Source organism: Lontra canadensis, unplaced genomic scaffold, assembly GCF_010015895.1.
Source record: "Lontra canadensis isolate GAN:19392208 unplaced genomic scaffold, GSC_riverotter_1.0 scaffold79, whole genome shotgun sequence".
NCBI classification, from domain to species: domain Eukaryota; kingdom Metazoa; phylum Chordata; class Mammalia; order Carnivora; family Mustelidae; genus Lontra; species Lontra canadensis.
In genome coordinates this window covers 5,115,999-5,137,728 of record NW_022631073.1, presented here as the reverse complement: position 1 = coordinate 5,137,728, position 21,730 = coordinate 5,115,999, and the positions used below count along the sequence as shown (strand labels likewise).

At 45.3% G+C, this 21,730-nt stretch overlaps 2 protein-coding genes across 7 annotated transcripts in view; one reads left to right on the top strand and one right to left on the bottom strand.

Moving 5' to 3' along the window:
• The window catches only part of DOCK1 (dedicator of cytokinesis 1), a 490,685-nt gene that overhangs the window by 178,561 nt on the left and 290,394 nt on the right, over positions 1-21,730 (top strand). For all 5 annotated transcript variants that reach the window (XM_032882088.1, XM_032882091.1, XM_032882090.1 and 2 more), the window contains exons 26-27: positions 9,191-9,318; positions 11,015-11,110. In XM_032882088.1, coding sequence (XP_032737979.1) covers positions 9,191-9,318; positions 11,015-11,110 — 224 coding nt within the window. The remainder of the gene's footprint in view (positions 1-9,190; positions 9,319-11,014; positions 11,111-21,730) is intronic.
• INSYN2A (inhibitory synaptic factor 2A) overlaps positions 17,828-21,730 on the bottom strand; it is a 57,691-nt gene continuing 53,788 nt past the window's right edge. For both annotated transcript variants that reach the window (XM_032882093.1, XM_032882094.1), the window contains one exon: positions 17,828-20,393. In XM_032882093.1, the coding sequence (XP_032737984.1) occupies positions 20,210-20,393 (184 nt within the window). In that variant the 3' untranslated portion in view covers positions 17,828-20,209. The remainder of the gene's footprint in view (positions 20,394-21,730) is intronic.

The window sequence follows — 21,730 nt, the reverse complement described above, 5'->3', positions numbered from 1 at the left end:
ACAAACATGTGTAGTAACAAAACACTGTGTGTGTGCTGGAGTACAGTGGCCAAGACTTAGGTTCCTGTCTTCCCTCACTTTCCTGGTTAAAAGAATGCATACCACACTTCAGCCCTATACATTGTCTCTTTATTTTCTCATCCTGCACTTGGTGAGATTCTGCCCAAGGACTGGCATACCTGTAGAATTCCTTCTGAACTTACTGAGCCACCTCTTTAATGCACTTCCATCAACCTAGGGACTAGTTTCCTGGCCTGACTGGCATGTCCCACATAATATTCCCCAGGACTTTACCTGATTGTTTCTAATTTTTTCATCTAGTCTTTTTCATCTCCTTGTAAATGGGACTCATTACTGATTTTTCTCCATTGGTTGTTCGTTCATTTCTTTCTTCTGAAAAATTATTTATTATTATAATACTAACGAATGTCTAATTCCTATTATTAAACTTCTCAAAACCGAGCAGTTAAGAAATATCTCCTTCCCCATTCTTTCTTCCAAAAAGACAACATGTATTGTGCTAGGTCCAGTGACTTCATCCAGAAGATACCTTTGATCAGCTTTTTTTCCCATTGCTATACAGTCTCTATGCTACCACATTCTCCTTCCGATTTCCAAGATTTGTTTAATGTCTTGTGTTTTAAAGATTTTATTTATTTGAGTGAGAGAGACAGAGAGAGAGAGAGAACGTGAGCAGCAGAGGGAGAGGTAGAAGAGAATCTCAAGCAGACTGCATGAGCGTGGAGCCTGACATGGGGCTCCATCTCACGATCCTGAGATCATGATCGGAGCGGACGTCAAGAGTCGGACGCTCAGTTGATTGTGCCACCCAGGCACCCAGTGGATTCTTTTAATTTTAATGTCATCATTTCAATTAAAATTCCATGACATTGGGTACCTCAAAGCTGACATGCAGGTTATCTTATTTCTGATAATTTCAGCACTTAGTTGAGTGGCATCGAGGAGCTTCTGACCAAACTGTTTATGAAGGTGTTAACCAGATGGTAGGAGTAGAAACATGGTGCAGGACAGTTGTATTTACTTCATTTCACAAAGAGGAAAAATGAAAGAGGGAATCCAAAAAGGAAAAATGATTTACCTAGGGTTCCTCAATTTGCATTGATTCTCCTGGTACTACCAATGATTATGACTTGTTACATTAAGATGATACTTGGAAAAATGTAATCTGCATCTGACTTGTAAAGAAGCCAGAACCACATGGTTATATGCATGTGTCATTTAATCTAAGGAGCTATGGCTTCAGAATCAGGCACCTAATTCTGGGTCAGCTGCTTAGTGGCACAATCCCTGCACGTCCCTTCTCTCTGGCTCCTGGCACCCCCATCTGTCAATCTGGACATAAGTAGATGGCTCCTGTGATTGCTTCCATTGCTGACTCCATTTCCCACATTTCTGCTGTTTGAGGACTTGAGGGAGAAAATGATTTGAGTAAATTGAATCGTGGGTACAGAGTTCTTTGGTAGTTGAAAAATAAGATGAGTGTCTATAACAAATGAGTAACAAGCATCCCCCATTTATATAGCTCCTACTGTTTAATTCTCATTAAAAGTGTTAATCTGGATCTCAGTTCAATGTAACAGGCTCAAGGTTACTAAATGCACTTTATGGATCATTTGTTTAATGTGACCAAACTAAAAATTAAGCAGCGCATTACTCAGTGTTCATAAAATGAATGTTTTAAATGGACAAATTCATTCTCGTATTTGCATCTTGCTTTAATGTAGAGCCGTAATGGGGTTATAGACGGATATTCTACTTGGACATTTATAAGCTGATGATGGCTGTTGAATACCTTTTATAAAGATTAATATTTTTTACTTTGTGCCCATTACCAGAGCATTAATCATCATGGCTTCAGCCTGCACAGCTGAGGATGAACAGATGTTGAATTATTGCTGTCTGTAATCATAGTGGATCACACTGGGAGGGGGGTTCTGGAAGAGTGGCTGGGACCTCTGATCCCCACAGCCGATTTGGGTGGAGTCTTGGTCCACCGGGCTTCCTGCATTTCCCTTGTCTGGCGGGGAAAATCAGGAGAACTGTGTTAGCTAGTTCTGGCTTCCCTGGGGCTTCTATCTCTGCCTAACTCGGACTGTCAGGCGCTCCCAAGCCCTGTGGTCACATCCATGTGAAGAGAGATCTGATAGGAGAGATCTGTGGTGGCCTTCATTCTCCTTCCGTAATGAACACGAGTTCATTAAAATGAGAAATCACACAGGAGGTCTTTAACATCTGCTTCCTAGCATCCTCAGAGACCAGGCTGTCCAACACAAATACAGTGTGAGTCACATGTGCAATTTATGATTTTCTAGAGGCTATAGTAAAAAAAAAAAAATACAAAGCAATTGCTGAAATTAATTTTAATGATTTATCTAAAATATCATCTCAACATGACTTTGATCTAAATATTACTAATGACCTGGTTTCCATTCATTTTTTTCCACACTGCATCTCTGAAATCCAGTGTGTTTTTGACACCAATTGCACGTCTCAGTTTGGATGCTTAATTTTCACTACAGATACTTAATCTGTGTTTTGAACATTTCATAGAATTTACTACTGAAAAGTAAATTCCCATCCTGAAGTTGTTCCCGTCTTCCATACTAATGTTTCCAATAAGCAAGTATCATTTTTTACATGTAAGTTTTAATTACTTAAAAATTAACTAAATTTGAATTTCATTCCTTCTTGCCACCAGCTGTATTTCAAGTGTGCACTGGCCACTGTTGGGTAGTGTAGCTCTGAGGCATTCGCCTTTGTGTACTTTCTGTTGAAAAGGCTGACTTTACGTAATGATGCTGTTTTCTTACTGTTATTGGCAGCTCTCATTTATTGAACACTCGTATTTGCCAAATGCACACAATATACCATCTGACTGTCACAGCGAACCTCAGAGATAATGTACACAGCCCCATTTTGCAGATTAAAAAATTAAGGCTTTGAGAGTAGAGGAAACTTGCCCAAGATCCAAAGCAAAGAGTAAGCAGGGTGCGTTTTATCATTTCCTAATGTGTGCTGGTAAACTGAATGTTAGTGAGAGTAAAGGCTTTCCCAAAATTGAAGAGTGACCCAGGTTCCTAGGCTTCCAGTCAAATATTTAGTGTAGCTATTTTCCAATGGTCATGTGTGGGCAGTTTATTAAAATGTGTTCTCTGTTAAAATTCAAAGGTTTGTTTGTTTGCTTTTGAGGGGGATTGTCAGTTTCCCAGGCCATCTGTCTTGAACCTAATTGGGCTGTTTGCATCAGTCATGGTAGAGAAATGTCACTCTGTTCATGGGGAAGGGTATTTTGGACACCGAGATGGGACATTCACAATACGACAGGAGATTCTTCTTTGGCTGTGAGAGACTGCATCTGATGCTTTAAAATTTTTCATTGCACGCATGAACGTGTGTTTGCTGTGTGTGCATGTAGTGTGTGAGTATGTGTGGTGTGTGTGTAGTGAGTGGTGTAAGTGTGTGGTGTGGTGTGAGTGAATGTGGTGTATGTGTGGTGTGTGTATGTGTTATATGACTGTGGTTTATATGTGTGTTTGTGGTAGAAGGAAGTGTGTGTGGTGTGGTGTGTGGTAGGAGTGTGTGGTGTTTGTGGTAGGAGTGTATGCAGTGTGTGGTGTGAGTGTGGTGTGGTGGGTGATAGGAGTGTGTGTGGTAAATGTATGTATGTGTGTTTGTATTGAGTGTGGTGTACTTTTCCTTTGTGCTCTGCATTTTTTGTCTTGACCTGATGGTAGGACTTGTGAGTCACTTAGACCTTGTACCCACCACTTCTGGAAGAAGCTGGAAGTCACTGAAATGTGGAGTAAGAGACGCCTTTGATAGATGAGCTTGGGGATCCTCTGTCCCTTGGGCCCTGTTGGGGGCAGCTGAGAAGCTGGGATGGCACCGGGAGGCAGACCGGCTTTTTGCTGCACACCTCTCATTTGATCTGATGAGATCATCTTGAATGGCAGATTGCCCACACCAGCTCTCACACGTGTGTCCTCAGGTGCACATGTATTTGCACACTCCCATCCTGGCTGCCTTGGACACCATCCTGTGAAACCGGATCACTGGAAATGGGGGAGAGATCTTGTTATAGTGCCGTCTTCCCTCTGATATCTTTCGAGGACTGGACAGGGTCTGACCACAGGTCAGACCAACTGGCTCTGACCACAGGTCCCTCCTTCCCACCAGTCAGGACCTGAATGCTTGTGGTTTACAGACCAAGAACGAGAGACATGTGTAACAGCTGTCCTGCTAAGAGGGAGCACACACGCACAGTCCGGCCTTAGTGTACGTGTGGGGGCCAGTCCTCTTGGGTGAGAAGAAGCCCTCTGCTCTCATTAAGACTGCATCCCAGCAAGGATGGTAGAACTGGTGGTCATTTACGGTGGTCCCCACATCGGTGCCTGGGGGGGCCCTTCTGCCCCAGTCTGTCCGTGGGCCATGCTGGGTTCTGCAGATCACCGGTCACCAACAAGATGTGCTGATTGGTCAGTCTCCAGCTTTGGTCCCCTTGGCCTCTCCAGGTCTCTGGGGCATTGCCGTTCTTCTTGTGGGCCTGGCACGTATTTCTGTGGTGTGCTGCTACCCTCTGACCCTCTATCCTCAGAGACCTGCATGAGATGCCTGGTGAGTTCAGTGTGGTCTTTGAGGAAAGCCTGCACACCTTGGCTGCCTGTCTCCAGAACTCCACTCTGGGGCTGGGAGATGGTGATCCTTGACACCGGGGTGTCAGGCTGCTTTCATGAAGTCCTGCCGACACTGGCTCCTCTCATCCTTCCAGGGAAGGGTGCTGCTCCCCTTTTCCCACTTTCCCGCGACCAGCTGTGGGTGAGGAGGGTGACAAAGGACAGATGAGCTACATTCTCCCGTGGCTACTGGAAGCATCCAGCTTGTGGTTCTGGGTCCCTTGGGAGCATGATTTTTATGTTCTTAGGGGACTAAGAGAATGAAACGTCTTTCCATGTGACAAAATGGCAGCAAAGTTTCTAAAAAGTTTTGTCATTTCTCATCAAGAGAAGTGGGTAACGAACAGGTGCAGCTCCCTCGCAGACCCCTGGCTTGGGGAGAAGGTGGGCGTTCCCACCAGGTAGTGGAAGAGGGCTGACAGCATTTCCTGTCGAGGATGAATGGGGCAGCCGTCACTTCTTCACCCTGGAGTAATTCTGACAAATGACACTAACACACTCAATTACCTCTGAGAACGGGGACGTCAACATCTGCCGGTCCAGCATGACAGATAAATGGTTGGTAGGAGATGGATTTCGGCCAGGGCATCTCGGGCTCGGTGCCTACAGGGACATTGCTGCCATCTCCGAGTCCAGAACTGCACTCCTCTGGTTTTCTGACACTGCTCACGGACACGATCCTCCTCCCAACCCGGAGTGGCCTTCCACCTCTGTTGGGTTCCTTCTATGCTTGTTTGGCCCAGCTGACAGTCATTCATTCTCCTTTATCATGTGGTGAGGGTCCAGGGCTTTGTGGCTCCAACTTCTCCCTCTGAGATGTCTTGGAAATCTGACTTGCCTTCAAGATGGGGGCAGTGGTAGGGATGAACCAGTGGACAGGGGCGACCAAGGAGCTTGGCCCCCGGTGGGGGTGTTAAAGCGAGGTGATGTGTTTTGGCAAAAGAGAATGAAGACCATCATCTTAGAGATGTCTTGCCAAGGGCCATGAGGATGGATGCAAGCAGGGCTGGACCCAGACGGGTTTGCCAGGAAACCTTCACAGCCTGTTGGGTTCGAGGAGGTAGTGCGTAGTCGTTACACTGGATGTGGTCTTGTGGTTTCAGGTCAGCGTGTCAAGAGCTACTGAGGGCAGATGTCGTTTATGAGCATTGAGATTCTGTAGGAAAGACTGGGCTTGGGGTGCTTATGTGATTCCTGTGTTCGGTGGGTCAGCATTTGGCACTGATGCATTTTCAGGCCGGCTTCACTGTTGTGGGTCATTTTCTTGCGGCATTTCCCTCGGACTGGCTTGGTCTCCGGCCACTCTCTGACACCTGTTCATGCTCCTGCACTGACTGTAGGCCTTGGCTCTTTGGAGCACTTCCCTCCTGAGTTTACAGGGCTGTGGTATTTGGGGAGATGCTCTCCCTGGGAGTCTGACCTCCCCGTTGGCATCACAGGGAGGTTTGGCTGAGAACGTAAGGGAATCTTGTGAGGGCCCCTTGACGTCGGTGAACACAGAGGATAGCGTCTCTCCACGTGCTCCGTGTCCCCCTCCCTGGCCTCTGGTGTTTCCCGACATTATAGCGAGCAGGGTGAACCGGGCCTCTGTCCAGAAGATGCAGAGCACGTCAGCCCCTCGTGCATGAAGTATTGACTACTCTAATTGTCAACAAGTGAAATCATATAATCATTGGATGAAACTCCTTCTGGGAAAATGGAGCTGCCATTCGTCCTTTTCAGGGGACTTAGCATGGAATTTGGAAAAACCTTAGCCTGAGCTTCCCACATGTGGTTCCCTGAAGTCAGTGGAACAGAAGGGTGTGTGCTCTGTCTTCCTCCTTGTGGCTCGCACCTGCACCCTTGGGCCTACATTACCGTGTAGTGCTTGTGGACGTCTTCTCGCTAAGTGGGTCTCACGTACTTGCAAGAACCATTTCAGTGTTGCAGGCTCCGTTTTTTCTTACTAAAAAAACCGCAGGAAACAATAGTGCAAAACATGTTTTTATGTGTCATTAACGTAAGCCCTAAAATGTAAAATCCTAAAAACAAGCTAAGTATATCTAATGTTTCAGAGCTCTGCCATCTTCTGTCTCGTGCTCTGCATTTTAAAGGGAACAGCGGTGGCTGGGCTGGTTTCACCAGCAGAGCTTGCATAGTAAGAAGATACTTGCTCATGGTGGAGGGAGGATGATACTGGATTTAAATGTGATTTCCCAACTGGAAGAGACAATTAGTAATTACATTTTGTCTTTAATCTCCTTGTGTTTGTTTAAACAAATGAGAACCTGGATGTTCCTTGGTCCTTACATCCCAGTGTCCCTTCATTACAGCTGTTCTCCTGGGAACTGTGTCTTTATCCCTTATTCTCATTTTTTTAAAAATAAAGATTTTATTTATTTGACAGAGAGAGACACAGCAAGAGAGGGAACACAAGCAGGGGGAGAGGGAGAGGGACAAACAGGCTCCCCGCCGAGCAGGGAGACCGATGTGGTGCTCGATCCCAGGACCCTGAGATCATGACCTGAGCTGAAGGCAGATGCTTAACGACTGAGTCACTCAGGTGCCCCCCGCCTTATTCCCATTTTTCGTCCCTGCTCAGCCACTGCTAAAAGCTGCCTCAGGGGGCCCAAGGGCCTCTAACTGCCTCCTCCTATTCTGGAACATGCGCCTGCTCTTGCTGCTGTATTTGGCCACGTTGACCACTCTCCTCCTTATTTGAGGACGTCACTTGTCTCTGGCTCCTCTGCATCCCTGTCCTTTCCTTCTTCGTGTCCTGCGCCTCTCCTGTTCTAGTACTACCTTCCTGATGCTGCTCAGGGTTTCCTGCTCTTTCTTCATATTCCCTTTGATAGTCTTCTAGGATTTCATTACTGCCTAAAAGCTGATGATTCTTCATTTCTAAGCCAGAAATAACATCTAGAACCCTGTCTCCATTTGCCTTGTAGAGGCAACCTGGGTGTCCAACAGGCAACTCAGACTCAACTTGTACAAACTGAACCCTTCTCTTTTTAAAATAGATTTGTTTTCCCACTTTCCTCTCCTTGGGTGGCATCACATGGCTTCTTGGATGACACACATATGACCAGGTTGCTGGGCATTGGGTTGGACACTCCTTTATCTGCCACCTTCCATCACCAAGCACTGTACAGCCTGCCTTAAGTTGTTTCTTGTTCAAAGCCTCTTTCAAACTCACCCCCACACAGGAGGTCAGGGCTCTGCTTTTTCTTGCCTGGATGATCCCAGGAGCTAACAGATTTCTCTGCCTTCTGTCCCCACTGTCCTTCTCATGCTCTGTCCCAGAGGGTCTCTAGCCCTTAAATCTGCTCATATCTCTTCCCTATCAGCATGTTCGATTTCTCAACTTCCTTTCACCTCTGCCTTCATGTTCATGCTGGTTTCCAACTGCCTGTCTGGCCTTTTATCCTGTCCCTCTTCTCCCCTCCTCTAGAATGTGTTCTGTGCACCTGCCTCCCTGACTTTGTGTACAGGTTTCCCATTCTTTGGTTTCCTGCCCCATGTGAGAAATTTCTATTCCTCTTGCCAGCAGGTGAGGGTACTGCCCCTCTGAAGGAGGCCTCCCTGACTCTCATCTCCACACTCAGTGCTTGCCCCCCCAGGGCTCCTTCTTTCACGTGCCTGCACATTAGCACAGGAGTCTGGAAGCCAGAGAGAGCCTGTGGCTCCTCACCTGTATCTCTCATGTCATAAGAGCCAGTCCCTTGTCCTAAGCAACTAACTAGGCCTGGGCCTTCGCACTTAATCTTGTAGGAGTACATTGTATTCCAAGCCTGTGACTAGCTCGTGCCGTGTGTCCATGTCAGACTCAGACAGCTAATGTGAGCTGCTCAAGATGTCTTTGTTCGGAAGGGAGAACTTTAACCGCCAGCCTCTTCAGAATTTGAGTCCTGGGCCCTCTGCAAACTGTCTATAGGTGGGAGCCTAGCAGAAAGCTGTCCCTGAGTGAGCAAAGATCAGGCGCAGAATTTAGTTGGTTATGACCCCGCTGAGCTCAGAAACCTGTATTTACGAGGCATATGGGAGCAGAAGAAAACCATGCTTTGGTCCTCTTGGGAAAAAAAACAAGAGTAGCTGCCATTCAGATAATGTTTGTTGCAATTAGTATTTCTTTTAAAGTTGTAAATCAGTGAATTTATAGCTCAGCATAGAAAACTAGTCAGAACTCCAACAGGTGCTTTTGTGTTTATCTCTCTGAATTCTAGGGGATGCATGTGTCAGTGTGTTTATATGTGTTTGTGGATTATTCTTGTATAATTATAAGGGCCCACATATAGATGTGTGCACACCTGCTTGTGTGTAAAGTATTTACAGAGCCAGATAAGTGATTTCCTCCCATCCAGCCATCTGACCCCCTCCAGATGTCAGTTTCACATTTGGAAGAAAGTAAATGTAACATGCTTGGAAACAATGTAACATGCTAGAAAAACAAGCTTCTAGCAAATAGAGTTGTGTCTTGGTGGGTCTCCTGCTGACTGGCAGCCCGGTGTCCCCTGCAGACTGCAGAGAGATCCTGCTTCCCATGATGACGGATCAGCTCAAGTACCATCTGGAGAGACAGGAAGACCTGGAGGCCTGTTGCCAGCTGCTCAGTACCATCCTGGAGGTTCTGTACAGGAAGGACGTGGTGAGTAATGGCTACGTTTGCACAGGCTCCCTCCAGGGGACCTGCAGGAGGGGTCCCTTAGCATCAACATGAGCCCCCGCCTCGCTGCACAAAGGTGCTTTGAGTTTATTTCAGAAGGAATAACCTTACTTTTAAGGGTTAGCCTTTCTCTCCCTTGAGTGGTATCCTTTAAGGGTGTGTATTTATGTATAAAGTGTGATACTAACATGAAAATGTGTATTCTTCCAAGTTAAAAATCTTTCAAGTTTTTCCCGTGACTTGGGTGAATGCCTCCCCAAGACATGTTTTGATCTTTAAGGTCAGAAAATGGTTTTGATGTTAAAAATTAGAATAAACAAATGGAGGCTAGTTATCTATATTCTTTTTGCCATTTCTTAGTTTAGAATAATGCATACACTGAGATTTGGGTTTTTGTTTTGTTTTTTGTTTTTGTTTTTTAAGTCATTGATGCTTCTGAGAGTTTTGAGAATGGCTCTCTGCCTCTGTTCCCACATTCCTTCTCCTAACAAGTAATTTCCTCCTATGCTTTTTTAGATAGCACTTTTTTTCTTTTTAAATGGTGTTTCCTTTTGTATATATGCTTAGTTCCCTGAGCTTTTTTCTTAATCAGAAGTTGGTGCAGGTGCATGTGGAAAATCGGACCCTATGGCTTCCCATCCCTGACATACCCCCCGGCCCCTCCACTGTACACATCTGTGCACCCATGCACACACTCATGAACTCACTGAGTCTCTGGGTGTGTCTGGAAAGGCGTACAGGTCCTTGTCCATCCATCTGTGCCTCCAGCAGGAGACAGATGGGCCAGGTTTTTAAGGTCAGCAGGGCTTAATCTTTGCTCTCCTCCATATGACCTCTGTATACCTTCCTGGTCAACACATGCATGTACCTGTCCTGCCCACTTCCTTCCTGCACGGGCTCATGCTCCAGAGCCTGGCTAGTGCTGTTGAAGGAAGAGGTGAGATTACATCACTTCATAGCAACGGTGGCCCCGCCAGCTCTTCCAGGGAACCGCTTTGCAAGGTTGTAGACACCTCCGTCCCAACAGCCAGCCTCTGGTGGCCCCATTCCAGGGCCTGCCCTTTTCTTCAAGGGGAGAAGGTTGGGAGTACAGGAGCTGTGTGGCCCATCCTCGTCGTGGAGGTGGTACCCGCCCTGGCCTTGTGTGTGAGCACCTGGAGGACATATGTAAACAAGTTCCAAGGTCAAGAAGAAGAATCAAGAATCCTGTCCATACAAAATACAGGGCAAATTCTTACTGATGGAAAAAAGTCGGGCGCGTCTGAGTCTTAGAGAGTGTGCTAGAGTACAGGCGTTGTGTTCCCAGCGGTCGCTCCCCAGGTCATTCAGTCTTGCTTCCCATTTATAGATGGACAAGTGTCTCTAGAAAACTAATTGGTGGGCTAATCAGGGATCCTAAACAGTATATTATTTACACAGATTGGTTTTATTTTTAAGGTTTGCTTAAATTAAATTACTATGATTATATAACAAATTACCTTTAATGGTCTATAATTAATAAGATGCCTTGTGTTTTCTTTGTGAAGGCTTTTGCCTTTGACAAGGGCCATTCTTCATCTTGTTAAGAGTTATAATTGATTTACTTTTTCCAGGATAAATGGATTCAATGACAATCGCCAGGGCTTGCATGCTAATGATTGTCTTAGGTGTTGGTTTTTACTGGTGTGTCTTTCTTTAGGGGCCAACTCAGAGGCATGTCCAGATAATCATGGAGAAGCTTCTCCGGACAGTGAACCGAACCGTCATTTCCATGGGACGGGATTCCGAACTCATTGTAAGTGCTCCGTGATGTGTGCTTGGGTGTGCAGTGGTGGCCAAGGCCGTCTTTCTGAGGGTTGTCCCTGTCTTCCACCTGACCCTCTTCCAGCTGCCTTTTACCAATGAGTTTATTTTACTGCATTGTAGCAAGCATCTGACATACATTTATTTACAGTCTGATCTATAAAATAGGTTAATTTTCCATGGTTCTGGAACCAAGTATCAGAGTTGAAGGGTCAGCAACCTAACATTTTGGAGACAGAAATATTTGATTCTAGTTTACTTGTAATTTACTTCTAGCGAAGGATATGTATTTTCTTTAAGTCTTTATTTTTCTGGCTGTTTCCTTCTACGTATGTACCTTTAAGATGCCATTAATAAAATTTTATGAAGGACCTTAAAAAGTAATTGAGGTGCTCCAAACCAGCTATTTTATTGTCTACTCTCAGATATTGTAGATGCTTCTCTTCAACAGAAAGTTTTACCAGTCATTTAGCCAGTTTTTCAAGTTTTGTATTATGGTCCTCCCTCCCACTCCCCCCCCGCCCCAGAATTTACCATTCTCCTTCCCAACCATTACTTTTAAGTTTGGTTTCTTAGGCAAAAGATGCACACATAGGTCCTTTTATTTCCCCTCATTTCTAGTACCCGTTACCATTTCACTAAATTCGGTTGCTGGCATTTCAAAAAGAAATTTTTTTTTTCAAATCAGGGAACAAAACATCCAGTACAGAGTTTTCATGGAAACCAGACCAGATACATTGGTCTTCCTTGTGTGACCGTAGTTCTCTCTGATCATCCTGGGAGGGGTTAAGTAAGGTGACCTATAGGACTGTTCAGGCAACAAGGCAGGAACACAGGTAACATTGGACTGGTTGGTTTCTGTGGCTGGCAGGAGTAGAGGATGTGGTTTTGGTGGAATCACAGATGGTAGCAGAGAAGTGGGACAACTGCTTCCTTGTTATGTTTCCATCCAGTGAAATAACCTACTTTATGCCTCAGAGTTTCAACATGTGTTGTGTTCAGATTTTCCTTTTTAAGGTATGTCTCATTTAGGTTCGGACGATCACATTTACAAATAAGGAAATCAAATATTTCCATGTAAGTTGGCTTTATTTGCAGTGGACTTTCCCATTATTCTGCAGTAGGAGATTTGTCTACCTTATCGTGTTTTTTTCCTGCAATTGTAACACCTTTGAATAGGTGGTTGGAGACGGAGCCCCGTGGAGTAAGATGTGAGGTCACTGCAGGGTCACCCCCAGGGCCGGGTCCTCACGCCTTCCTGGGGTTGTGCCATGGGTGTCCTTGGAACACTCTCACGTTGTGGACCCCTGAGGGGCCCTGTGGTGGGATGGATGATGTGTGGTTTGAAGTTGAACCAAGTTCATCTGGCGGAACTCTCGGAATGAGTTGGAGTACAGAGGTGGGGGTGACATGGCACTGCGGGGGTGCAGGGAGTGAGTGATGGGCAGATGGGGGTGGTGGCCAATTTCAGGGCCAGTGAGCTGAGAAGACAGTTCTGGGGTTAGGGCCCTGACCCTAGCAGGGTGTTCACTTGGGCCATCCTCTGCTGGCAAGCAGTTAAGCTGGGATGAGGAGGACAAGAAGGAGCTTGTACAAGTTTGGGCGGTGCTTAGAATATGGATAGATTGCAAGGTGATTGCAAAGTCATTTCAATCAATGGATCTAGCAAAGGTTGAACAGAGCAGGTGGAGTGTGATGTCTTCTCTCAGACCATGTGGTCTTGGTTGCCTTGGGAAAGTTCTCATCTCAGGCATGATGCCCATCGTGGTGATCATAGAAGCAGCGTGTTACTGACACTCAGTTTCTGTGCTGGCTGCCATGTAATGAGTGGGAGGATTCTCATTTCACTCTCAACTTTACTGTGCTTATGTGACTGCAGAAAACGTCCTACAGAGACATAAGAAATGGGTCTAGATGTCATAGCTGGCATGGAAATTGTGATTTGGCACTCTGGCTTGGTGCTGGCACTGGTTCTCCTAGTCTTTTCTATAAGATTGATACTTGGGGCACTCATCTCAGTGGCATCCAGGAGGTATCAAGGGGGACTGTGAATCGCTCCTGGGTCTTCATCCTAGGTAAGGAGGCAGCTGTCCAGTGAAACAAGTGCGCATCTTTCCATTTAGCACCTTTAAGTCATTTCCATGGGCCAAACACTAGGACACTGGGATCTCCTGGAGGTTCAAGGGAGGGTTCGGTGCCCCTTTCTCTAAGGGCTCAGAAGATCCCTCGGGAGTTCCTGACGAAGAGCCCATGCATGTTTGAAGAAGGAGGGATGACAGTGAGGACCCACACTCAGTCTTACCCAGCTGGGGACCTGTTCCTGTGGACCAGTTGGCAGGGGTTCAAGGCCCCGTCTGGGAACAGGGGTGCAGGGCCAACCACCCATGTCCAGGCCCATCCGCCACTGTCCTGACTTTCTCCAACAGACATTTCTAGAAGCAGGAAGGGGATGTAGGCCCTAAGCTGACTCCTCCCAATTCCAACATCTTCAATATCTGTAAAAGGAGTCCAGAGATTCCTTTTGTAAAATGAGGACATCATGGAAAGAATCTCAAAAGAAAAAATAGATTCTGAAAAAGCGATCATTATTCACTGAGCGACAGCAGCATCAAGATGTTTTCATGAAGGATGATTACCTTTGAAAATAAGTTCGTCAGAAGAATCTCCAAGTCCTCAAGGAACCATGAGCCCTTGTGATGTCCACAGAGTGGGAAGACGGAAACGCTGTCTTACTCTGTGTGCCTGACCTTGATTTTCCGATTTGCTCAGATGCAGATTTATGCGTCAGCTTCTTATTGTCACTGTTGTTCTGTGAGTTTAGATTAGAGGAAGATGAGAGAAAAAGATCCATGACAGAATGGACCAAAAACTCAATCAATGAACCTTCTAGAGTAGAAAAAGAGCAGAGAGTAGTTTCCAGACCTGTTGTGGGTATGCTGTGATATTCCAGTGTAACACGGGGATTTCTGTCCCTATGTGTTTGCTACTCATTTTTGCATAAATGGGATGGAAATGGTGTAACTATGAGTCAGCTTAAGGATTCTAAGTAATCACTGCAAATGGATTTAAAAATTAAAGTGATTAAAAAAGTGTTGAATAGTTATGCTTCATGTAATGATTTATTCCACGATGCTGTCAACAATGATACCCGGAATGTAGCCTCTGTTTCCATCAGAATGTTGTCAGTTGGGAGTGCTGCTGTGGGCTGATGGTTTTCCCACCTGTTTATGTGTGGCATTGAGAAATGAGGGACTTCTCCATCACGGGAGAATCTGTGATGTATAGTGTGAGTCTTTTTAAATTTTTTAAAAATTACTTATTCGCGGGAGAGAGAGCAGGGGCAGGGGAGGGGCAGAGGGACACTCAGACTCTCCACTGAGCAGGGATCCTTTGGGGGCTCAATCCCAGGACCCTGAGATCATGACCCAAGCCAAAGGCAGACGCTTAACTGACTGAGCCCCTCAGGTGCCCCGAGCCTTTTCTTTCATCTGTGTCTGTGGTGTTTTCTAAACACTGTACAGTTGATTGTGTATTGTTTGTTTTAGTTCATTTTATAACTTTCAGCATTCTGTGTGAGAGTGAACTACTGGAATGCATCTCATGCATAGGATAAAAATGTGCCATAATCCTAAGTATCATACTTTTTTAACAAATAAAATTGCATCTGGCAAGTACAGAAGTGTAGATCTTACAGATCCCTGAAACAGACCTGACCTGGTAACCTTGTAATGACCTTGTCACAGAATCGAAATGCCATTTTATCTTTATTCCACTGGGGTCTGAAACTGTGGAATCATTGAGTGACATGCTTAGTTTTGTATTGTCTGATTTCAGATTTTATTTTTTCATTCCCTTTTGGAAGTTTCTGAGGCCCTCAACGTCAGGTGGCGTTCCTCATCGTGGTCTATGGTTCTGAGCCGGGCCAGGTTAGGCGTTCTTGTTTGTGGACAGGCGGCCTGACCTGTCTTCTGAGGGGTGAGCTGTAGCCCTCCTGCCCCCCTCCCCCCGCGACACGAGTGTCTTTGCCGGAGTGCGGCACTTGTACACAGCTGGGCTGAGGGAAGACCAAATGAGCCATCCGAGGGCTGTGCCTCCTCCTGTGGTATTAGGGTGCTGCTGCTTCTTCCCAGCGATCTGATTTACATGCTGCTAATGGTCCTTTAAAAATGTAATCGAGTGAGAAAGACTTTTAAAGATTTTTCTATGGCCTGGATACCCACCAGAAGACTGGCAATTGCTAACTCACTAAAATGAAACTGTGGGCCTTTTCTAAGGAATGATTCCCTTGCAAGATGCACCAGGAGGCCTTAGGAAAGGGGGAAATGGTACCTGCGTTGTCTCCTTGGTCTTGTGACTGGCACACCTGTTCACTACACTCCTGTGATGGAATTCGTTCTGTCTCCGCCCCGAGCGCCAACCAAGGGCGACACGGATGGGCCCGGGGTGTGGTTTATCGTGAGATCGGCATCGCTGGTGGGGGAGACGCTGTTGGTGAGAACCCAGTGCTTTCTTTGGGCCTTGGTAACTTTTAAGGACCTGACACGTTTCTTCACTTGGAAAAGAGTGTTCTAGAACTGGCCTCCCAGTGAAGAGAGGCCTTTTACCAAGACTCCTGACTCCGTATTTTCACCAAGATGTATTTTGTCCCCATGCACGAACGTTCATTTTTGTGATGTTTGCTCTAAAGGAGTTGAGATATGACTGCTTTTTAAAAAATTCTGTTCTTAATTTTCATTTGCAAAAGAAAGTACTATGTTATAAAAGTTCGAAATGTCTCCCTCTTCTATACGAGTGTCATAAGATGTGTCTTTAAATGGTATGTTTGCCAATAAATCTACCTTGAAGACTCGTGGCTTTTAGAAAAGCATAGCCTGACACGTGTGTGCATGCGAGCTCCAGTGGCTCTGTAGATATTCATTTTACTTGGTATCAGTACCGCAATTCTTTCTACTTTTCTCACATTTCTAGTGTTTTCTCAAGGTTGGTCCCTGACTGTGGATTCACCGCAGAGGGAGAAAACTCATGTCACTGCCTGGGTAAAATATTCCGGGCAGTTCTTGCATATTCATAGTAAACCCCAAAGGTATCTTCACTGAATTATCGAGCTACTTAAAAGGCGATATGCTGCCCTCACATGCCCTTCTCAATCGGCCAAAACATACGCTGCACGTGACCACACGACTTGTTGACGCTGATTCACAACATGGAACGAACTCTTGGAATCCTGTAGCTCCTCCAGTGAATAAATTGGTCGCACACTTATCTCATGCCAGATGTGTCAGGGAGAGAGTTTTTCTAGATAAAAGGAGGTATTTCAGTAGGGAAAGCAGATGCTGTAATCTTTTGGTGACACTCTGCTTGACAGAATGGCCTTGCTTAGTAATTAAGTCAAATTTTACTTGCTGATAAAAATGCTCTGGAAGGGTCAGTCCGGTGGTGGTGGGCTTTGTAAAGGCGCTGTGCTGTTCCAGGTGGCGTGGGATGGATACGCTTCTGACCTGGTTCTCTCTTCTCCAGAGGCACAAAGCCTCTGATTTCTTTTCTGAGTTGTAACCCAGGATTGTGTACCTCAGCTCTGCCGGGCGACCATAGTCCCTGCTTCATCGGCCAGGCTCGTGGTTACTGTCTGAGGCAGCTAGTGCTGGTGGATAGATTGTGACCGCCGTCTCCCCAGCAACGGACACCTCGGCAGCCCTGCCCACTTCCTGTACCCTTTGCAAATTAGAAAGGTTTGCCCACACCTTGATTTCCTCCCTATGTACACTCTGCTCTGATTGGGGGAGGGCCTGAGATCCAAGGAGCAGAGGCAGAGACCCTGGGACCCCTCCTTGGAGGCAGTCACAAACCACTCACTCGGAAAGTACCCACGAGGCAGAAAGCCCTTTGCCTATCTAGTTTGTAGAGCCAACACCTGTACGTGGCTTAGAGGAGGGAATGGGACCCGGAGTCTTTTTTCCCCAGATGCCCCAGGCTGGCACCCTGGGTCTTCCTCTCTACCCTGCACACCGGTTACACCCATCTCTTCTTTTCCCTGGTAAGCGTGTGAGGGCCGCAGAGCCTCTGTCTCAGCCTCAGTCGTCCCAGCATCCTGGCAGGCGGTCTCTGTTAGTGCAGACAGCTGGAAAGACCTCTCGGCTCCAGGCTTCCAGGCGGATCTCTCCCTTGGGATAGGGCATGCGTATTGGGTTGATCTCTGCTGGAGGGTTGGGGTGCTCAGCTCAGCCGGGGTGTGGATCTTTCACTCACCCTCCCTTCTCCCCCAGACAAAAACGAGGCGACCAATCCCCTCGGGCTGGGGACCTGTTTGGTGGCTGATTTAGAGAGACACTGTCTCCATGGGGCCGTTAGAGGATTTGGCTTGGAAATACTGATGCGTTCACTTGTCTCTCTGAGGTTCTTTAAAAATGACATGAGTTAGCCATATCCTGCTGTGAGCCTGTGTGGTGCTCTGTGCCCAGTCCTCCCGGTGGCTGATGCTCCTGCCAAGGTCCAGGGTCTGACAAGCACAGTCTGAGCCGCATTTCAGCCCTGTCCTCTCCAGCCAGGCCAGGTGAGCCAGCAGCCGCCTGACCATCATCTCCTCTCCTGAGCACTGGACGGAGTTCTTTTTAGCCCCAGTATCCTTCCTTTATTATTACTTTCTTAGATTACTTCTATTTTCCCAAATTATCAAGACAATGAAATAAGTTTAAGAGCCACACAAAACATTACCGTTGATTTTTTATTTAAAAATTAATAAAGAACTTAGTGACAAGTATAATAATTTAACTTCTATACATAATGCCATGTATACATGTACATATGAGGGAACACTGTACTTTTTACCTTGGTTTTGTATCAAAGTTTTTACTTAAATCTTTCCAAGAGAAGAATAGGCGTCTGTTCATGACACATTGCAATTAAACTATGAAATGATTTTGAAAATTTTTTTTCTATTCTGAAGATAGTTTTAGTTTTAAATAGGAATTAGTTTATCTTCAGTTTCCTTTTTGACTTTGAATTTTTTTTTCTTTGATCTAGACTGCTTTTAAACAGTGATGTCATTCTGTTTACTAGGATGCCCTCTTGTTGAGACAGATTTATAGCACTAATTAGAAAGCTGCTAACACCCTTATTTCAATTTACCGAGATAGTCGGCATTCTTAAAACACAAGGGGATATAACTTGCAAACATTTTTATAACTTTAGTTAAAAACAGTATAAAATACATGAAACACATTTTTTTTTAAATTTTTGTCTATGTGAAACAATTGCACTTCCTTCATGGTACGGGATCAGTGTGTCCTTTTCCTTGCACAAAAATATTTCTCAATTCTGTTTACTGATAATTGAAGGATTTCTATGCTCACATAGTGTTTCCACTAAAGGTGTGTGTTTTTCTTTTTAATTAAAGGATACATCTGCAAGATAGTGTGTGTAACCCCCAAAGAATGCTTACAGAATACACTCTTCATTTTATTAATTCTGGGTCTGATGGCTGATCACTAGGTCCTTGTAGAATTGAAACACTTAGAACTAAAATAGATTTGGTATTGAGTGAGGAGGAAGACGCATGGCAAGAAATAGCTCCGATGGAAAGAATGCAGGTAGACATCCTTTTGGCATCTAATCAATGACGTGTCCATGTCAGCATGAAATTAGATGTGAAATTTTTGGACAGAAACTTGAAGACTAGGTTTTCTGGTATGTTCACAAACTATTCGAAATTTTACTTGTACAAAAAAAAGGCAAAATAAGATTTCCTACTTCCTATCATGAAAAGCAGAAAATGGACAGACCAAGTCATTTGTAGACGAGGGGCTTTTGATTTCTATAAAAAGATAATTGCAAAGGTGCAAAAGAATGAGTGGAAAAATAAAGGAACTAAGATTTATATTGCAATGTATAATCAAAAGAGAACTCTAAGTGTCACTGTTTATTTAAAAAATACCTAAAAACATTTGATTCACAGCTTTCCCCTAGGTATGTCATTGAGTACAACTGACTAATAGGTTGGATGTAGGTGACATTAAGTTTGCTGGCGGCAGCTAAACTAAACACGCGGCTTCTCTTTGAGATGGTCCGGTCTTCCACGGCGGTGACAGAGCAGAATGGATTGTATAAAACAGTCTGGCCACATTTTTGGTGATGAACAAGGTCTCAAAGACTTATCCACAGAAACACTTCCTGGCGGCAGAGAACCCCTATGATTTATTGGTGACGGCGTTATCCACTGTGTATCTCTATGTGTGTTTTCAAATTCTTGCCAGAATTTATCATTTGGCCTTTGGGTACCAAAAGATTAAAAATGAGATCTAAGAAAGCTTAGTGTCCAAAGCTCTGACCCTGTCAACTTCAGTGAGTAAAGGCATGTCCTAGACTTTGGGGGACTCCTGGCTGCTGGCCATTTGTAAAATGAGCAGTAAACATGTTGCAGGTCTGGAGATGAAGAGAATGCTAAGTTTGAGGTGTCAGTGTGACACTGAGATGGGGTCACTTGGCTTAGCGCTACAGCACATGAAGGCAAATATACATATAGTCACATTTTAGAGATTATTTATTGGTCTCCGACCACTTAAAAATATTGTGCTTTCTCCAGAATTTGATGTGCTGAAAATGGCACTTGCCCCCTGCTTATTTGCAAAACTAAACATAAAAATGAAGTCTTTTGCAAACATAAGGCTTGCTTTTTCTTCTCATTATTTAAAAAAAAAAAAAAAAGAAAAAGGAAAGGCTGGAAAATAATTATGAGTTTTAGCTGTGTACAGAGTGACAGCCCACCGTCTCGCAGGCTGATAACGTAACACTTGCCGATCTGGGGGTGGGGTGGGGGCATAGCATTTTTCTTATCCTCTTTGACTACATAAGCTTCATTTCAGAGTTTACATCCCACATCCGTGAACGGCAGAGAACAGCCGGCAAGGTGTGACGTCTACTACCTTGCTTCTGCTCACTACCTGTCGGTACAAAGGCCTTTTCGGTAAGCAGGGTGGGAAGTGGGAGGCGCCCGAGAGGCCGCCGCAGCTCACTCGATCCTGTTTGTTTTGGAAAAGGATTTACCATACTCCACTGGGTTTTAAAGACGGCCTTTAGACTCCACACGCCATGAGTTTTAAAGAAACCAGAGTTTCCATCTTCCGTGCTTTTTAGATTCGGGTTTGGATTTTTGCTTGTGAGTTGCGGAGTAGGGCTCCTGAGAGTAAGGCGAAGGTGCGACCTGAGTCTCCTCAAAAGGATGGAGTTTCTTCAGAACCGGCTGGAGCTTGTCTTCTTGCTGCTTAAAGTCCAGCTCCACACTGGGAAGAAGAGAGAGGGGAGAATTTAGTGCTTGAGCTTTCATATGTAAAGATCCCCCTTTAGTGATAACAAAATGTGATGACATCCTAACCAGGGTGATGACCGGTTTGTATTATGTTAATGTTTATTATATAATTTCATGGCTCCGTAGTGAGCAGTCAGTTCTGATCTATTTTAGCTCTGTGTCACTGGGAGCTGTCTCAAATAGGTTCATTTTCTTCGAAAATCACTTCCTTGCTTTTGTGATGAGCCTTTGAAGTTTTATGAATGTACTCCGTTGGTGACAGAGTATGGCCTGTGTGTGTTGTAATGAGAAAGTTGTCTTCCAAATAACCTTTTCTGGCTTGTCCGTAGACTGCACACACGTGCTTCATGGAATGAACAGGGAACTGGAAGTGTGATTGTTGGGCGGCCTTCCGCGCTCATACAGAGCAGCGGTGTGAGAGCCCTGGGCCCGTGCACCTGGTCACAAGATCAGAGAAATTCGTGGATCTCACCTCAGACGGTGGCATGACATGACCTTGGCTTCGGTTCTCCTTATGAAATCTCATTGCCTACCAACGTGGTAGGCACCACGATATCCAGCCTCGGGGGAAATGGTGTGTTTATGGGGTCAGCGCCATTGAGTGTCACTGAGTGGTGATCAAGGGAAGTTTTTTCGGCAGTGAAAATAACCTAAAATTGCGATTACATTGCTCAAGCCAAAGTGTGCAGACGTGTAGCTGCGAGGAGGGACCTTCGGCAGTAGTGACGATGTTTGTGTTCCAATGGCACGATTCAAGAAATTATTTTCTTAGGAAATTTCTCCCCAAAATACTGTGGCCTGCCTGGGGCCCTTCCTTCCCTTCATGGCCTTGGGAAGCCTATTGTTGATCCTCTAATGGACTAACTTCTAGGGTTCCCCTTGGGCTTGGGGATCAGACGCCCTCGTCCAGTGATACTTTTCTGTGATGGCCCCAGCGGTGATGAGCCTTGCCTCCCTTCTCACGGCCCATGTACCCCGACTATTTGAACATGGGCATTGCATCGCGCCAGGCCTCTGGAGAATTCCACCCTGGGCTCCTTCCACATCTGGTCTGGAGGCCGACTAAATGTCAGTAGATTTCAGTAAAGGCTCAGCAATGATGATAATACATGAGCTCATAACATTTTATATCCAGTAGAGCCGTAAACCATTTATAAACATGAAATCCTATTGATTTAGAGAACCATTAATCCTAACCAAATTTTGACATTTTGGAAAGACAAAACAGCAAAGCTGTATTATCCAGACTTTTAAAAACAAGTTCAAGACCCATCTAATGGACCATTTTATGTTTTAAATCCACTGTTCTAT